Here is an 18,975-nt window from a genome sequence, read left to right as displayed (position 1 = left end):
AGCAACTGTTACAGTAGGTAAGGTTAAAGGAATGCTTGGCTCAGTAGACATGTGACTCTCTGTTGGCCTGGCAAGAACCCTGAGTTTAACCTGGGTTATTCTTATTTTCTTCAGGCAGTAATGAATAGTAAGATGTCCTAGTTTTATGATTATTTTTTCTTTGTTTGTTTTCCATTTTATTTTGGAGCCAAGAGTGGCTGAATTTGGAGGTGAGCTGAGCATGTGCCAGAAACATTTATCATGAGTTACAATTATCATTAGCTTAACACTGGTTAAATTTAGCTCTTATATCAAACACTGAAGGTTGGTGTTTTTCGTAACAAAAATTCTCAGTGAAACTTTTAATTTGAAACAGGAAGTGTTTTGTTTAGCTTCCTGGAGTAATGGGGGTACGCTATATCGACACACGTGTGTTTGGAACTTAGGAAAAGACGACTTAACAGCGGCTCTATATCCAGGTGTGTTGACGTTTATTTTATACGAAATACAGGAACGAGCAGACTTAATAAGCTGGATGACGTTTGCGCTTGTTTCAGGTTGTTGTGTCTATAACGCGCTCGCTCTTTGGCCTGGAGGGAGGGTGCAGCTCATTTAAAAACACATTTGATTTTCAGCGCGGTGTTCATCCAGATAAGAAAAGACTGTGGAAGTTGTTATGTTTCCCCATGTACTAGCTGTTAATCCTGCTTGTGAATGTTACACCTAACAAGTCTCCTGACAGTAAACACTGTACACGAGATGACGCCATTTCCGTGGGTAAAATACCGATGACTGTCCTGGGAATTATTATTGTTGCTCCATATAACCCGAATCAGAGTTCAGCGCTCATCAAAGCCGAATAAATCTGCCGTAAAATCCCCATTCATGTGTTAGACAAGCAAATGCGAATACAATTCACGAGATACATTATGTATGCAATTTCCCATGCAGTTATTTGCTCTATTAGGTAACCGTAGTCCTTATGAACCAGTGAAAACTTACATTTTAGTCTTCGGAAAGATTTGCTAGGATTAATAGAAAGTACTGATATTAATATTCGTTAGTTTTCAAGATCACATTTTCATCCAGCGGCATCGATCATTAGCTAGCACCGAGTTGCTAGTTGCTATATGGTGTGTGGTTATTTCCGTCAATCTGCGCTTTTAAAGTTATGCATCATGAAAGTACAAAAACCCCAAAGAGCTGGTAAAACTTTAAGAGACGTTTCAGGAGCGCCCACGTTGATGTCAGCTCAGCTTTTAATAAGAAAGAAAATCCACTTGTGCCAATGGAGTGCAGGAGAAGCGTATTTATTAATGTGTAACACATCTAATGCAAGATGGCGCACAGACCGGTGTTGTGCCAAAAAGCGATTTCCAATGTTTCCGTGTATTTTTTTTATGTGTAATATCTTTAGGTTTGTTGGTAAATAGACTTCGGTAAACAGCGTTTATATATATATATGTATATATATATATATATGTATGTATGTATATATATATATATATATATATATATATATATATATATATATATATGTATGTATGTGTATATATATGTATGTATGTGTATATATATGTATGTATGTGTATATATATATGTATGAATTAAAAAAATTATCTGTTTTTTCAAGTATCTTTATAACTCTGTGTTATTGTACTTACATTATAACCAATCCGGTCCTTTATCCCCACTTAAAATATTTTTACAGAACTTGTAATATTTGCTGCCATTTCTGCTGTCCTCTTGGCCAACTTACTCTTACAAAAGACATTTGTAATGTTAATGAGTTTTTTTGTTTTTTTTTTAAACTGCATAAATAAAGGTTATATAAAGTCACGGCCAAAAACTGATTGCGTCTTCTACCTTGTTACACGAATGTTGTTTGTGGCTCAAGATGACTATGTCATCCATGAGGGATGCATTTGACATATGTTTCACATATTATAGCCCAACAAGTTACTTATAACAGTTTAAATACGAGCAATCCGTTTTTGGCAAATACTGGAAATCAGTTTTTGGCAGACACCAGTACCTGCCTGCTCAGTGCTGCTGCGCTTGGCGGAAAGCGTCATTAGAAAGATTGAAACTCTTAGGCTACGTTCACACTGCAGGTCTTAATGCTCAATTCCGATTTTTGGATCAAATCCGATATTTTTGTCTGCTTGTTCACACTACAGATAAAATATGACAGCAAACGCGCTCTAGTGTGAACGCTCAAAGCGGCCGCATGCGCAAAAGAAGACGTCACACACAACGCGCTCTGTTTAGACCCAGACCAAACAGTATTGTTTGACTGATGGCCTTAATATAAAGACTTGTTTCGGACTTTACGTTTCCCAATTTTGCTTTAAGTTATAAAGTTATTTTGTTATTTACATTTGGCCTAATAATGATCCTTATTGCTGTTTTAGAGAGGAGCGGTGCTTCAAAGGATAGTTGCAGATTTCTGTCAGAATCTGCAGATTATACAGTACAAAGAAAATGTTCACGTTTCTCCAACGTTGTCTTGTCAACAGTTTCTCTGACATCTACACTGGATGGCCAGGAAGCGTTCGTGATGTCTTCTCCGGCGCTGATAATTGGCGTCTGTCTTGTGTCAGTGACGTAAAAGACGGATTTAAGCGACATGACCATCAAACAGCAGTCACTTTCTAAAACGTCAAATATGTATCGGATTCAGCACCACATACAAAGTGACCCAGATCGGATTTGAAAATATCGGATTTGTGCCGTTCACACTGTCATGATCAGATATGGGTCGCATAGGGTCAAAAAAGTCGGATTTGATGCGCTTTCGCTTGCAGTGTGAACGTAGCCTAAGAACGCTTTTTTCTTTGTAGGGTTGAATAATTATGACAAACTCAGCACCACGTAAAATAGTTCATATTTGTTTTGTTTCCGGTAGCTCTCTGCGTCTACTACAACCTCATAAACAAAGATGAAGAAGAAGCAGAAACAGAAACAGCTGCCGAGCTCAAAGAAGAAAGGGTTAGAAAGCAGCAGCGATGAGGAGTCGTCTGATGTGGAGAGGAACTTTGCACTGATTACTGAGAGAAAAGGGACTGAGGAGGAAGATCAGTGCTACAAAATAGGAGAGGAAAAGACTGATGAAGATGAGGAACGATCAGATAGCAGTGATGAGATGGAATCTGATAATGATGAAGAACAAGAGGGAGATGAAGAGGATGGCAACAGTGATGATGACCCAGAAGATGCTGGTGGCAGCAATGAACTCCAAACAAAAGAAGACATCAGAAAGGGTGAGTGTGTCTGCAGCTCAAGAATATGAACATTACGATGCCAAACTGGTGAAGCGTGACCTGCAGGTTACATCTGCCATTTGTAAAGTGGCTAAGTATGGGTGGTGCAGCTATAATTACAACCACGTTACCTTTAAGTGCTGACGTAAGCCCTGTTTGTGCGATTGGCCACAAAAGTGTGTTTGTGTGTATGTTGTTTGTATAGAGGATATTATTCTGTTCAGTTAGGAAGTGTAAACTTGGGCTGTGCGATATGACCAAAATCTCATATCCCGATATAAGAATTCCATCGTCCGATAACGATATAAATCACAAAAATGTAACATTTTCTGTAAATTCTGTGAATCTCGGGCAGCTCGACCTGGCGGCTCTTTTTTACTTCTCATCCGTAAATAATCTGCTCTTTCACGTGATTCAGTTTATTTTGAAAAGTCTCAACAGGATCTTGAGCTTTATTGTGAAAGGTTTATGTGGAACATAAACAAGCGGACACACGATGGTGTTACCATCGTTGTTGCTAACCACAACGCATAAAAACAGGCGCTTGTCCGTCAGTAGTGTGGTTATATAAAATATAAGAGAAAGAGAGAACTTTAAGAAATGAATATAGCCACTACAGTGACATCAAAACGATGAAAAAATATTGTCGTAAACAGTTTATTTTGCGACACCACGAAACAAACGATAGCGTAAAATGAAACGATAGATGTTTTTATATCGTCATCTGATATATATCGTTATATCGAACAGCCCTAGTGTGAACCATTGGGAATTTTTTAACATCCATTTGTTGTTGTTATTTTGTTTTTTTCTTAGCCACCTACAATCAGAGCATGCTTTCAGTTAGGGCTGCACGATTTTGCATAAAATGAGAATCACGATTTTTTGGCTTAGAATTGAGATCACGATTCTCTCACGATTTTCTTTTCCAGTATAAATATTTATTGCACTTATTAACTGCACATCAACTTCGTAACAGTTGAGACTGAACATAAAAACAATAAATAAACATAAAAACAACAAAATGTTGTACTGCTTGAAATTCCGTCTCCACCGTTGCTCGACGCTGCGTGTACAGAGCAGGTAGTGCAACAATAGAAAAATAGTTGCGGGACGGCACTGTGTAGCGTTTGTCTAGGGTGTTGATCATTTTCCTAAATCCCTCGTTTTGCACAGTGTTGATGGAGCCATATCTTTGGTCAGGTGATAAGTGATAGCCTCCGTAATTTCTTTGTGCCTGTGGGAGTTCGACGGGTAAAGGGAAGCGCTGTATAAGGTTCCCGTTATTGATGTTTGGGTGGTTGACCGGGACGGATTTTCTCCTGTCACTTTCTCGTCATCCCTGACGTGCTCTCCGTTGTGTTTTCCCTGCTAATTTTAGCATCACACGGCACAGCTTCTGTATCACGTGGTATAAGGCTCCGCCCTTGTCATTTGTTGAGCAGGAAGAGTGAGCGCTTGTTTTCATGCAGAGTACGTCCCGGATCAAAATGCGGTACAATCGTCGTCCTTTTTTTTTTTTTTTTTTTTTTTTAAATCGTTGTCATTTGGAAATGAGATCGCACATAAGCATGAATCGAGATCGCGATTTTCTAACGATTAATCGTGCAGCCCTACTTTCAGTGCAGGCGAATTAACTAGCAAACACAGTGCTTTTCGTCTCGTGTTCTCACTGGCCACCACCTGTTGTGGTGCTCCTCATTTAACTGCCCTGACAAATAGGATTTTGACCAGCATAGGGTTCCCACCCTCATTTTCAAGTACTTTTCATGACAGACACACACAAACACAGATTGTTGATTTATGTATCTGTGCGTTTTCATATTTTTGTGTTCCAGCTGCTGTATGCTTTTTGGGTTTTTTTTTCAAGGTTTTTTCCCCCCCGTTTGTTTTCTTTTTCTGCCACAAACCCAATATAGTGCTGAATGTATAATTGCGCGTGATAACTAATTGCAGTGTCTCTCTGGCAAAAAATCCCCTTCTGTCTTCTTCAACCCTTCCAGAGCTGTCCAACATGTCATTTGAGAACATTGTAAAACTGCAGAACCAGGTGGGAACCAAAGTTTACAACACGGTTGCCTATGGCAGCAACAGGAGTCACGAGTCCAGCAAGAAGAAACGACTAAACAAGAACAGGTGAACGTTCTCAGCCTGCTTAGACAACTGTTAGACTTTCCTCATCTAAATCCTGCAGGGCTTTACGGTCTGCTTGTGATTTCAGGCCAGTGGAACTCTCAGCCAAGAAACCAGCACCATTCCTCCGACAGGTCATCCCCGTCAAGAAACCAGTGAGTGGAGAAAATCTCCAGTGTTGAGTTCAATGCACAAGCACTCATGTATATACAGATTTGGTTTTTGTTCTGTCCTCCAGACGCTGAGAGATCCTCGATTTGATGACTTGTCTGGAGAATACAAACCAGAGATTTTTGAGAAGACCTATAAGTTCATTAATGACATCCGACACAAAGAGAAGGAGGTGAGAAAATGAACGACAATGTGCTGAATGTAAAGAGAAACAAAAAAGACATTTTTAACTGTAGGCTGAAAAATCTAAGATGATAACAGTTGTAAAACTTGTTTGTTTCAGTTAGTGTGAGAAGAGTAACAGTGGTACCATTTTCGTTATTTGCAGATTGTTCAGAAAAAGCTGAAGAGAATAAAGAAAAACAGCCAGACGAAGGAGAAACTGCAGTTCCTTTTGAAGAGGATGGTGAGTCTTTGCTGCCTTTCATTCACTTTTAATTATGCAGTTTAGTTTTTTTGTTTTTATCAAGAAAAACTAGAAACGCATTAATAGTTTTACAATTTAAGCATCTTCCTTGAAAAGCATTTCAGTTTGTTGATTTATGAAATCATAGAAGAGAATAGAGTAGAATAGATCTTTATTGTTACAAGAACAGTGAAACACAGTTTGGCATCTCTCCGTTAGCAGCGTGTAGATTCCTTTAGAATAAGAAAAAAAGAGAAGCCAAAAAGTAGACTTATAGAGCTAACTACACACAGGGAATATACATAGTAACATAAGTATCTACCAGATATATGGCAGTTATATGTACCATGCAAAGGAGCAGGTGCAATATAAGGAGCATGCATCATCAACCTCTTGTTGCTACAGACCTCTTAAAGGGCTGCACCAGCAAGCAATCTGTTGCTTGTAGTTGGCAAACAGCATTTTCAGCAGTATGTGTAAAAGTACTTTGCAATTTAACAAAATAAAAACAAAACCGCTGCAGCACGGTTACTAACTGCCACACGCAAGCGAGAGCACATATCTCCCATACTGGCATCCTTACACTGGCTGTCAGTTAGTTTTCGAATTGATTTTAAGATTTTATTATTCATTTTTGCATGTTGCAGAGGTTAGCACCCTCATACCTTTCTTATCTTTTAAACTGGTACACTCCTGCAAGATCACTGTCTGCAGATCAAATGCTCCTAGCTGCCCTGAGGTCAAGATTAAAGCACAGAGGAGACCTCTGTTTGCTGTGACTGCTCCTAAATTGTGGAACAAACGTCCCCTTCATTTCAAGACCTCCTCAACATTGGACACTTTCAAAACCTGAAACCTGAACCCACTTTTATTCCTTGTATTATTTCTTATCCAGATCTTCTCATTTTATTCTTCTTCCTTAAATTTTTATCATGTCTTCCTATCTTTTATCTCTTTTGTCTTAAATGTACAGCAGGTTGGTCAACAGTTGTTGTTTTAAATGTGCTATATAAATAAATTTGACTTTGACTTTACATGTTATAGTAATGCATTGCATGAGGTCATCAAACATCAAATTGGCCAGTGCAGCATCAATATTCTGTTTGCATGCAACAGTTCTCCAGGCTCTCAAAGTTTTTCTTTAAACATTTGCTGCTTTTTCCAGTGATTTTCACTCCAGTCTGTGTAACTGGCTATTTTCAGGGGTGTGTTTTTTGTTCTTTGCATGGGTTATAATGTGTGTGTGTGTGTGCGTGCGTGCGTGCGTGCGTGCGTGCGTGCGTGCGTGCGTGCGCGGTAGCAACAATAAATGGAAACAATTACAATTTCTTTGCATGGTTCTATTCGTCTGAGGTCTTTTTAATGTCAATTTTGACTTTGTGCAGGAAAACCAAGACCAAGCAAGGAAGAGCAAAGAGCAGCAGAGAGAGAGAGAGCTGCAGTTCAAGAGACAGCAGAGAGAGAGAGCCAGTGAGGGTGGAAAACCATTCTTCTTCAAGAAATGTAAGAAGATCATCACTAGATCTCAGAATGCCTATTTTCAATGTGCACATCTATTGATTCACTAAGTATTTGGCCCCAGCATTCCTTCCCATTTATTCACACTGGGACTGACATTAGGAATACACTGACCTGTGGTCCCAACTGTGACTTAGACTATTTCCTTAGGGATTATTAAAGTATTCTGATTCTGATTTAAGATGGCAATCATGAAAAAAGAAACGTTGATAAGAATTGATTTTCTTTTCATTTCTGTAAAAAATAAACAGTGACAGTATCTGTGAAGGTAGTGGAAGTTTTAATAACTGTTCTTTCAATTATTCTTGATTCTAGCTGACATGAAAAAGCTGCAGCTGGCTGAAAAATACCAAGAGCTGAAGAAGAGCAGCAAACTGGACAACTTCCTGAGCAAGAAGAGGAAGAGGAACGCCATGAAGGACCGCAGAAAGCTGCCCAAACAGCTGCAGAGCAAGAAGGCTGTCTAAGGCGTCAAGTGTCATTAAAAACTGTCAAATCATTTAAAAGATTCTTCTGATAGAAAACCCTTCATGCATCAGTCTGGCAGGCATCCCCAGGGTCTAAACAAGTTGCTGGAGCTGAGCGTCTCAGCTGGCGAAGCTGCTGGGGACTCTGACTTAGTCGCTATTATTTGATAATGCTTTCAGTGCATTTATGTTCAGATATCTGAGCTTTCTTTCATCCATTGATACTTGAGCTATCAAACGCAGGACATTGTATCATTGTGTCAAATCTATAAAACATGTACTTGTTAATAATCAATAAAGTGATGTATTTAAGTGTCTTTGATCTTCATTTGTTCATTGTTTAATTTTTGAGTAGAAAGTGCTTTTAAAAATGAAGAATGTCCTTTTCCTGCACTCTAATAGCCTTTTTTATGCAGTGAAAATATCATGCATTTCGCTGCATCATGGTTCAATTAGGGATGAGAACTGATACTTGCAGTACCTATTGACTTCAGAATTCTTAAAACAACTGTATTTTATATGTATGTGAGTACAGTAGGTCGTATATGTTCTGAGCAGGGTTAACCGTTTGGCTAGATACTCATTTGCAATAATGCCAACTCTGCTTCCACCAGCTGCCAAACAAGTTGGCAGGACACTGGTGCACACAGTTATCCAAATAGCCCCCTCCCTCCCATAGTAATTGCTGTACACATGAACAATAGTGGGAAAAAACTTGGTGAAGCATCTTACTAACTGACATCCTCGTGAAGCCCGGTTTCAACAACATTGAAATATTGACCTGTTTAAATGTGAACCTGTCCAAGGCACACGCTAATGTCAGTCACTGAACTGTTTGTAGCCCATACTGGCTATCTCTTATTAAGCTAGTGGCTGGTGGCTAATAAAATGGTAACACTTGGAGCTAGTTATCAGTTCCTCTCATCTGTAATGTATTTAGATGATATTAATTTGATGCAGAAACAGTTATTTGTGTCTAGAAAGTGTTTCTGTTCCGGTCTGTGATTGAAAATTTACACTGTTATACAAGCTGCACACTGACTACTTGATGCTGTGTAATTCAAAACCATTAGATTTTTTTGCTTTTCATACAATGCCAGGAGAACTTTTGGATGTGACAGTTGTGACAATTATCTGACCTCATTTTAGATCAAATGAACAGAATTTACATCACAAACTATGATTACATTTTGTTTTGGGGGGTAAAATAGTCAGATTTTTCATCCCTAACCTTCTTTTGTAAATTTCACACACAAAGGTCAGTACTACAGGCAGAAACATGGCTGTGCCATGGGTTCCCCAGTTTCACCCACTGTGGCCAAACTGTAATGGAAGAAATGGAAAAGAGGGCTTGGTTATCCTACCCTGGAACACCACCAAGCTATTGGTTCAGGTATATGGATGGGTGAAAATCAAATGTTAGAACATACCACAATTCACTGATCACATTAACTCCACCAGGGAGGATATGAAAAGTGGCAGGTTAGCCTTCTTAGACTCTGAGATTTCCATCAGTAATGAGGGACATCTAAAAGCTGATGTGTACCGGAAACCTACGCATACGGATCAGTGTTTAAGGTTTGACTCTCATCATCCACAGGAGCAGAAACTGGGTGTCATCAGGATGCTACAACACAGAGCGAACACATCCCCACAGACACAGCGGCCAGGGAAGCAGAAGAACATCACATCAAGAAGGCTCTGAGTAAATGTAGCTATCCCAGCTGGACATTTGTCAAAGCTGGGAAGGCGCCTAAAGAAAGCTCCAGCCGATCCAGGAAAAAAGGACAACTGCTGCCTAAGCGAAAACCCTCAGTGATCCCTTATGTCTCATAAGTATCAGAACATTCTCTCTCTGCGGCTTTTAAACCCCAAAACACGCTGCGCCAAAAATGTATCCACTCCAAAGATCGGGTCCCTCCACACAAATAGAGTTATATATTGTACACCGTTAAGTGCCTGGTGAATTGCTGTGACTTTATACCTCTATTATATAACTGTACAATAGCAACCAGCATTCCTACCCCTTACTCAAAGTGCAATACAAGCAATCACATCACACTTTATACTGCACTGATCCTACTCCTTACACTGTACCTGTCGATTTTTTTATATATTTTGTTTGTTTCATTGTTCTGGTAACAATGACAATAAAGATCTATATTACCTTATTTATACATCGGTGAAACTAAACAACCTCTGGCGAAGCCAGTGGCACAAAACAGAAGAGCTAACATCAGGCCAGGACTCCACAATCTATTTACACCTACAGGCCAGTGGACACTCTTTCAACGTCATAATTGAAAGAGGAGGAGGCCATTAATGTGAAAAGGGAAAGACCATCTCTAAATCGAGGAGGGGGCTTAAGGGTACATCTGTCACCATCTTACAATGCTGTGATTGCAGCCATTCCCCAACTCTCTGTGAATGATACTCATGGTCTTTGATCAGTGGTTGTTAATCAGTGGCTGTTGATCAATGGTCATGACAGTTAATGTTCAAGCAACTGACCTCACATTCAGTAGCGCTAGTTTCAGTCATTGTGAAAAGGTGCTGTTTATAAGGTTGGGGAAACCTGCAGTCAGCTGAGACTGAAGAAGTCACTTGGATGAGTGACTAAATGTCTCTCCCACTGAAAACGCTACGACCAGATGAACAGAATCAACTTTTTGGAATTTCCTTACCTGGATGATTGAGCATCAAGATGTTCTTAGGGAACATTTTGAGCAACCAACTACTGCTGAGAGCAGCATCTGAATGAACAGCAGTAGATAATTACTGGTTTGGACTCTAACACATGGAGCTTTTTCAGTAAAACAAACAGAGTCATTACATGACACCAACCTATCAGGAAGGTCCTACATGTTGATACTAAATCCATCTGTTTAATGTAAGCTAAAAACTGTCTCTGCACACCGTGCTTTGCTGCAGTCTGGCAATAACAGCTCAAGAGGTACACCTCTAGTTAAACCGGTTCTGACTGAAATGTCACATTTCCTAACTGACCCTGAAGGCAGCAGCAGAAGGTGACTTGAAGCTTAAAGTTTTGCCTTAGAGTAACTGATTTGATTTCACTGTTGGTGTCAGCAGGTGGTAGCGAAGAATTTCACTTGCAAACCATTCAGCTGGACTCACCTGTGCAGGTATGATACTTCAGTTTCATGTGGAATCTGCTGTTAGAAATGTTGAACTGTCTTGTAATCAGTATTTCATTTCTCTGGAAGTATATTTACTGCAGTACTATTTCAATACAAGCTGGACTTATTTATTTACTTAACTTTATTTATTTACTTTTATTTAAACACCCTGATCTTAGTGATCAAATGTCTTGCAACAGCACATCTTATTCTTCAATTTACTTTGTGTCCTTCACTTTCTTTTATTATCTGCTTTTCTCTCTCCATCTAACCACTGTCTATTCTTCTTAAGAGAAGGACTGTATATGGACACTGTGAAGAGATATTTTCAAATTAGATGAACTCAAAATAACAAACAACCACTTTATCCTGTATCAGTTGAATTTATAGATTGTATAACAAATTGTATTGTACGGTAAGACATTAACCTCAGATTACATTAGCGTAATTGTACCTTATAATAGTTTAGATAATTTTATCCGTGAGCTGAACACTTTCAGGCTCACATGTTAGAGATTCATGTTGCAATTCAGTTGTCAGTGTAAATGTGTTAAACTGACAACAAGGCATCAAAGATGAAAGATTTTCCAACTTCATGTGAACTTTAGAAAGACTGCAGAATAAACATGTACACAAAATGCAAAAAGGGAAGATTGCAGCTGCTGATATCTGTTTACCTGTTCTCACATCTGACAGTTTTAATGTAGCTGCAGCTACACTTTAACTGCCATGCCAAGGGCCTGTTAAGCAGTTCACACGATAAGAAACTCTGCGTGTCTGTTATGCAGTTGAGCTCTGAATTTCCAACCATGGACCAATCACTGTCTGGTGGGCGGTGTCAAGTGAGCGTGCTCAGCTGTTTCCCGCCTTCTGTAGGCAGAGATATTGCTGTTGCTGTGGTGAAACCCCTGGGAGCTGGCCTTGGAAACCCTGGCACCCGTAGCTTGCTATGCACAGACAAACAGGTGAGTGTGACCTCTAACTAAAGCCAAACACACAGTGGGGGTAGACAACACAGCAGGAAGTGAAGAATGACTTGAAGCCCAGACCAGTTTACTGCAAAGCAAGTTGGATACAGTCAGACCCTGTTACCAAGAATGTAGAGGGGCTGTGTAAAATATTAATAAACAGAGAATGTAGCCTTTTACCAATCATTAAAACCTAGATACAAAGGCCTCCTTTGTTGTATTTTTTTGTTTAATAATTCACCAAATATTTTCAGTGGATGACAGGTCTGGACTTCTTTTTCTGTTTGGCATGTAAATTTTCCTTGAAACATAAGTCGTATCTATGACAGTATATGTAACTTCCAAACCTCTGTACAGCTCTCTTAGCTTTACTGGAGTACTCATGAGGTGACTGTTATTGTGATTTAACCCACATAAATAAAACTGAATGTAACAAGTTTATTTACTTGTGCAGGTAACACAAACCACATCATAAAAATACAAAAGAAACATCTGAATCTTAATCTCAATCCTAATCACTGAGGACAGAAACATAATAATAATAATGATAATCTGAATATGCAGGTAAAGTGGACAATGGAGGTCTTGTGTTATGGCCTCACTCTCCCACTAGAAGGAGATACCGTCAAACTCTGCGTGGACATCTACACTGATTGGCTAATGGCCCTGGTTTCCCCAAGAGACTCCACTCCTCCACCAATCAGCAGAGACCCCAACCTGTATGTCCAGAAGATCCTCCGACACCTGTTCAATCTGTTCTTGCCCAGGTAGACAATCTTTCCTAGACCTGATTACCCTGATTTACTGATCCCATACAGGGATCCACTAAGGAACCATTGACCTTTAAGGACCTTGTTAGTTTTGAATACCTGATGTTTTTAGATGCTACTCAGCCCTTCTTTGAGTCCAGTTAAGCCATATATTATATTCATGTGGTTATAACAACATGTTATACGTGTTAACAGTTATCAATACTTATTTTACTGGCTGATGAATATCAGTCAGGTCAGATTGATATAGTTGATGTTTCTTCTACCTTATGTTGCACAAAGCTGTTCTATTTAGTGACACCTACCAGACCAAAACCAGTTGAGACAGTGATTATTAAAGATAAAATTCTTCTATTAATCATATCCAACGACTAGCCATTAGTGTGGTGTCATGCAGATCAATGTGGTTGTACTTGTTACTGTTTTTTTCTGAACTCTTCTCTTCTTGACTCTCCACTCAGGTCTGACCAGGTAAATCTGGTCTACCTGTCTCTCTATCAGCAGGTTCTGTGTGCTGTCCAAGTACTGGCTAAAGAGAGTACCATGATGAGTAGAGACACCTGGGAGACTCTGTTGCACTTCTTGCTTCGCATCAACCATGCCATGCTGTCTCCAGCAACTGCTGCAGGTGATAGTTATCCTAACCCCCTGTATCTTTATTTGTCTCTCCTGTCCATTTCTCCTGTCTGCGTCTCACCGGTCTTTCTTCACCTGTCCTTGTATTTCTATAGGTGGTGTATCAGACATGTTGATGGCAGTGCTCCTTGAAGTGTGGCTGCTGTCTTGCTCTCGATGTTTTCCATCTCGCTCACTATGGCAGACATGCAGACAGATGTTGAGCAGCTGGAGACATCAGCCTGCAGTTGTGGAACAGTGGTGCAGAGTTGTTGCAGCCTTAACTTCCAGGTTCAGAAACATCACAAACTGTGACTGAGTTCTGTCCAGCAGCAGCCACAAAATACTCATGGGGAGATGTTTTTATTGTTGTTGTTGGGGAACTATATTGTATTGTTTGTTTGTTGGATTATTGGTGCTATGTTGTTACTATCTACTAGATAGATAGATAGATAGATAGATAGATAGATAGATAGATAGATAGATAGATAGATAGATAGATAGATAGATAGATAGATAGATAGATAGATAGATAGATAGATAGATAGATAGATATGAATATAAAATATAAATATAAGCATAAATATAGCATATATATACATATTTAAATACAGAATATATAAATAAGCAATGAAATATACTCATTAATGAGATGTAGCAGCCAAATGTCTTTTGCACATTATTGCGACTGTTGTGAGTCTATTGCGCGTGATTAGTTCTTGTTTAGTGTTTAGCTTGTGCAAACACTAAAGTTTAGTTGTCCCCGCCTTCCTTTGTCCTCCCGTTTCCCCTCCCCCTTCCCTCTAGCGAGGAGTTAAATAGTTTGATGGCATGTGGGACAAAGGAGTTTTTATGTCTGTTGGTCCTAGACTTGGGGAGAAGCAACCCGTCACTGAGCAGACTCCTATGGTTTTTTTGTCCGTAATTGCATTGCTGTAATGTGCTCAGGTTGCTGCAGCTGACTTTTGGGCCATCATTCCCTCACTTTAAAGTCCCAGAAGAAGATGCTGCCCTGATCCCCGAGGACATGGATGATAAGCGAATCCCCCAGACCTGGTTCAGGTTCCTGCACTTATTTAGGTAACAATTGCTTCAGAAACATGGTCAGATGTTTTTAACTTGGCATGTGACATGTCTTTTCATTGACCCCCAGTAATCCGGTGGAGCTTAGTCGCACAGCAGCTGTTGTTCCATCTCAAGTTTCACAGGGGGAGGTGTTGAGAAGAGGTGACAGTCAGCTACCAAACATCTTCTTTAAAGCCATGAGTGGAGTCGGTATCCTTGTCGACGCCTTCCTGGGTACGCTGACCTTTACACATTAACCTCTTTGTATAGGCATCTCCCTGGTGGCACTATCTGGTGCCAAGTTTTTACATTAACTGATTTCTCTTGTCATTAATCACAAAATAGAGATAAATTCTAAAAATACCAAAATGAAATTATAGTTGAGACTTAACCATGATAACCAAACATTGAGGAATTCATTGTAAGTTTTTTTTTTATAGGTGTGACTGTGGAAAGTAAAGAAACAATAGAACAACTCCTTCCAAACACTGGTATACACACAATACACTCCGTGAACTCATACAAACCCATCACACCCATGCATTCTACTTTACATGCATGACACATTACAAATTCAGTTACATCGTAAATATTTGTGCAATCTCTGATTTTGTACTACTACCAAATCAAAAAATCTAGATGTGATTGAAGTACAGCTTTAATTTAAGGAGTTTTGCATGAACTCTGCATGAATTGCAGCCATTTTATAAACAGTGCACCATGTTCATAGGGTCAAAAGACGTTGGGCTAACTAGATCCCCATCTGATCAGTTTTACAGCATTTTGCAGAATCAGTGCACAGAGTATAGCTTCAGAGACTTCAGAGTTCATTCTTCTTCTCATATCACCAGTCACATCATCATAAACACTAGTGGTTTTATTTTGTCAGTCTGACTGTTCCTCCTTCACTTGTATTAATTAAGTTCCAGTAAAAACATAGCAAATGCAAGTGAAACACTTGAAGTGACGTCTAGATCTTTTATCTTAATTTTTCATGCAACAACAAGACTGGCCTTGAAACTGTTTATGAAACTGTTTTTCAGTCAGCATTAGAGGCTCTTAAAATCTGGGCCTGTGGATAAAAATGGCTGTAACGCCTGAATAGACAATAAAATATTTCTTTTAAACCCCTTGAATTAAAGATAAAAGTCTGCACTTTAATCACACCTTGATTGTTTAACTTAAACTCCACTGTAGGGATGAAGAGCGCCGAAATGAAATACAGTCATTCAGCTTTAATGCACAGCCCTTAACAAAAATATTACATCACTTTTAGGAAGCATTTTTATTCATAGTTTTCTGGCTTTGTTTGTGTGTTTTTTCAGGAATGACAACAAAACTGCACTTCAGAGACCGGCTGCCTTCTTTTGGTAACCCAAACTGATCAGATTAAACCAGTCAGTTAACTAATTAAATTAGACCTAGAGTCATTTGAGAGAACCAAACAAGATTAGCAACAACTAGCAAGGTAATTTTAGGTTTACCAGTGAGTTTCGGTGTTGTTCAGTGGTTATTCACCTCTTACTGGGATACACTGTCATGGTAACCTATGCTGCATAGCTGCATGCTATGCTCCTAGCTTGTTATGTTCAACATATGAAATCATATGTTGAACATAACTACTACATACTATTCCCAGCATTTGCTGATCCAGGTGGCCTACCACTTCATAGCTGAGCTGCTGTTGTTCTCAGTGTCTTCCATTTGGTTATAATACAACTAACAGTCTAACAGGACATTTCACAACTGAACATGTTGCACAGGTGACATCCTATCATAGTAGAACGCTGGAATTCACTGAGCTCATGAGAGAGACCTATTCTTTCACAAATGTTTGTAGAAGCACCTAGATCTTTTTTTGATATTTAAACATCTGTGGCCATCGAAGTAATATGAACACCTAAATCCAATTATTTTTATTTGGACGTGTGAGTGAATACAAATGTAATGTTTAATCCCTGCTTATTTCCTGCTGTCAGCGATCTTAGAGTAATTGCACTGTTCCATAATACTTAATATAGTGATATCAAATGTGTACTTGTTTTTATAGTTTTGTTGGGGTCACTACTCAAGAAAAGTAACACTACTGGTTACATTACTTGTGTGTTATTTCATAAAATTGAAATAATTACCTATGACATAATTATTAGGAGTCTGTCTTTCAGTATTTACATATGATCACAAAGCCAACAACGCAAAGCGTTGTTCAAAACCAATCCAAGCAGATCTTAAAGTGATCGCCAGAGTGATTCTACCGTAGAAATATGACCATCAAGCAAACTTGATGGCTCGTCATTGCCTTGGTTATTTGTCAGGGTCAGACTTAGGGATGGGTACCGGTGTCCGGTGCCATGATGGCACCGGTTCTGACATAAACGGTAGTAACCAGACCGAAAAGCAGCGCACATTTCGGTGCTTTTTTTTCCTGAGCTGTGATACACTTCTAGCCAATCATTTTACGTTTCCGAGGATAGTAGGCGGGGCCAGGTACGTACGTTCTGTTAGAGCAGAGCTACAGATTAAAAATGTCCAAGGCGAAGCGGTCAAAAGTCTGGCTGTACTTCACAGCAAAATATGCAAACTCAGCAGCAACAAGTGCTTTAAGCTGATACTGTGATACTGTCAAAGGAGGTAACACCAAGAATCCGATTAAACAGCTGGCGACGCATAGCGTTTTTTTTAAAAGCCGAGAAATGCGCCGTATTTGATAGCTTGCTGCGAGACCTCACACCGTGCACGTCGGGTGGGTTGCCAGTTATCGGACCCGGAGCAACATCCCCCAAAAACCCGAAGAGGAGAGTCCTGGCCCCTAGCCCTGCCAGTGTAGCAGAAATGATGAGGATGATGATGCAGCAGCAGCCGTTCTTCTCTGCGTGAGTAGCTTAAATGTTGTTCGTGTGTAATTTACGTTGAGTAGGCTAACCACGTTATTACATTAATGCATGTAAGGTGAACTAGCAAACATCATAGCTACATGCGGCTGTCTTCTTGTTTGATGGCAGATACTCCCTTCACCCTGGACAAAAAGGCTAAAATGACCAAAGAAAAAGTGGAAAACAGTTAAACATGAGAGGTTTAGGACAAAGTTTGTGTTTTTTCCATTGTTTAAGCACTGCTTCCAGCCAAGAGTGATGCCATATATGCCCCATAGCTGCAGAAAAGGCTAACATTGTTATCTTTTTACAAAAACCAGCTGAACATGAGAGGTTTTTGGACAAAGTTTGTGTTCTCCATTCTTTAAGCACCGGTTCGAGCACCGTTTAAGCACCGGCACCGTTTCAAAAGTACCGATTTGGCACCGGTATCGGATAAAACCTAAACGATACCCATCCCTAGTCAGACTGATGGGCTGCGGTCAGCCTAACCAGCTTTATCATTGCCCTGGATTCTTTGTGTTAGCCTTGCAGATGCTTACAGAGTGGCAATTCTGTTAGAACTATAATGTATAACTTTGATTGCTCTTTTGTCTTTTAGATTAGATTAGATAAAACTTTATTAATCCCTCGGGTGGGTTCCTCCAGGAAATTCGGTTTCCAATAGCACAGCACCGACAGAAGTTACAGAATGTGAGCAGAAATATACCATATATATAAATACAGAGTATACACAAGGGATAAATAAAATAAATACGAATAAGAATACAAGGGATTTGCACATTTCAAGTATTGTGAGTCTATTGCTCCGTTGGATATTAAGTATTGCACAGTGAAGAGGCACTACAGCTGTTCCCTCCTCCTTTGTCCTCCTGTTTCCCCTCCCTCTCCCCTCCAGAGAGGAGTTAAACAGTTTGATGGCGTGTGGAACAAGGAGTTTTTGAGTCTGTTGGTCTTTGGGAGAAGCAACCTGTCACTGAACAGGCTCCTCTGATTGTTTATGGCCGTGTGCAGAGGATGCCCAGCATTGTCCATAATGTCCAGCAGTTTCTTTAATGTCCTTTTCTCTGCCACTGTCACCAGAGTGTCCAGTTTCATGCCGACCACAGAGCCAGCCTTCCTGATCAGTTCTTCCAGCCTGGATGAGTCCTTCTTTGCTGTGCTGCTCCCCCAGCACACCACAGCATAGAAAAGTACTCCAGCAACCACTGACTGGTAAAACATCCTCAGGAGCTTCCTGCAGATGTTAAAAGACCTCAGCCTCCTGAGGAAGTACAGTCGGCACTGAGTTGCATGACCAGTCCAGTTTGTTGTCCACCCACAGCCCGAGGTACTTGTATGTGTTGACCACCTCCACCTCCTCTCCCTCTATCTGAACTGGCAGTGGACCTGCTCTGGACCTCCCGAAGTCCACAACCAGTTCCTTGGTCTTTGAGGTGTTGAGTTGCATGTGGTTTGTGTGACTCCATGTGACAAAGTTCCTCACCAGACTTCTGTACTCCTCTTCCTGATCATCCCAGATACACCCCATGATGGCTGTGTCATCTGCAAACTTCTGAATATGGCATAATTCAGAGTTGTAGCAGAAATCAGAGGTGTACAGGGTGAAG

The 18,975-nt window shown here is 40.0% G+C and overlaps 3 protein-coding genes across 6 annotated transcripts in view; 2 read left to right on the top strand and 1 right to left on the bottom strand.

Moving 5' to 3' along the window:
- LOC101483893 (galectin-related protein) overlaps positions 1–18,975 on the bottom strand; it is a 94,250-nt gene that overhangs the window by 18,727 nt on the left and 56,548 nt on the right. The gene's annotated exons all lie outside the window — the stretch shown is intronic.
- rrp36 (ribosomal RNA processing 36) lies at positions 356–8,254 on the top strand. Its single transcript, XM_024802852.2, has 8 exons — positions 356–458; positions 2,888–3,242; positions 5,246–5,378; positions 5,464–5,530; positions 5,614–5,718; positions 5,875–5,952; positions 7,338–7,455; positions 7,786–8,254. The coding sequence occupies exons 2-8, from the start codon at positions 2,921–2,923 to the stop codon at positions 7,935–7,937; spliced, it is 975 nt and encodes a 324-aa protein (XP_024658620.1). The 5' UTR covers positions 356–458; positions 2,888–2,920; the 3' UTR covers positions 7,938–8,254.
- Positions 10,886–18,975, top strand: part of LOC101484621 (ral GTPase-activating protein subunit beta) — a 39,727-nt gene continuing 31,637 nt past the window's right edge. For all 4 annotated transcript variants that reach the window (XM_076884574.1, XM_024802835.2, XM_024802833.2 and 1 more), the window contains exons 1-9: positions 10,886–11,080; positions 11,863–12,039; positions 12,607–12,809; positions 13,274–13,440; positions 13,544–13,718; positions 14,376–14,507; positions 14,581–14,726; positions 14,933–14,983; positions 15,818–15,862. In XM_076884574.1, coding sequence (XP_076740689.1) covers positions 11,884–12,039; positions 12,607–12,809; positions 13,274–13,440; positions 13,544–13,718; positions 14,376–14,507; positions 14,581–14,726; positions 14,933–14,983; positions 15,818–15,862 — 1,075 coding nt within the window. In that variant the 5' untranslated portion in view covers positions 10,886–11,080; positions 11,863–11,883. The remainder of the gene's footprint in view (positions 11,081–11,862; positions 12,040–12,606; positions 12,810–13,273; positions 13,441–13,543; positions 13,719–14,375; positions 14,508–14,580; positions 14,727–14,932; positions 14,984–15,817; positions 15,863–18,975) is intronic.

Source organism: Maylandia zebra, linkage group LG6, assembly GCF_041146795.1.
Source record: "Maylandia zebra isolate NMK-2024a linkage group LG6, Mzebra_GT3a, whole genome shotgun sequence".
NCBI lineage: Eukaryota > Metazoa > Chordata > Actinopteri > Cichliformes > Cichlidae > Maylandia > Maylandia zebra.
The sequence above is the reverse complement of the archived record's forward strand: the minus strand, read 5'-3'. Positions and strand labels throughout refer to the sequence as shown.

Bases quoted from the DNA above. Each gene is read 5' to 3' on its own strand.
- rrp36 (XM_024802852.2), top strand. From the start codon at position 2,921: ATGAAGAAGAAGCAGAAACAGAAACAGCTGCCGAGCTCAAAGAAGAAA. The intron at 5,379-5,463 runs GTGAACGTTCTC...TTGTGATTTCAG, and splicing joins AAACGACTAAACAAGAACAG to GCCAGTGGAACTCTCAGCCA. The intron at 5,531-5,613 runs GTGAGTGGAGAA...TCTGTCCTCCAG, and splicing joins TCATCCCCGTCAAGAAACCA to ACGCTGAGAGATCCTCGATT.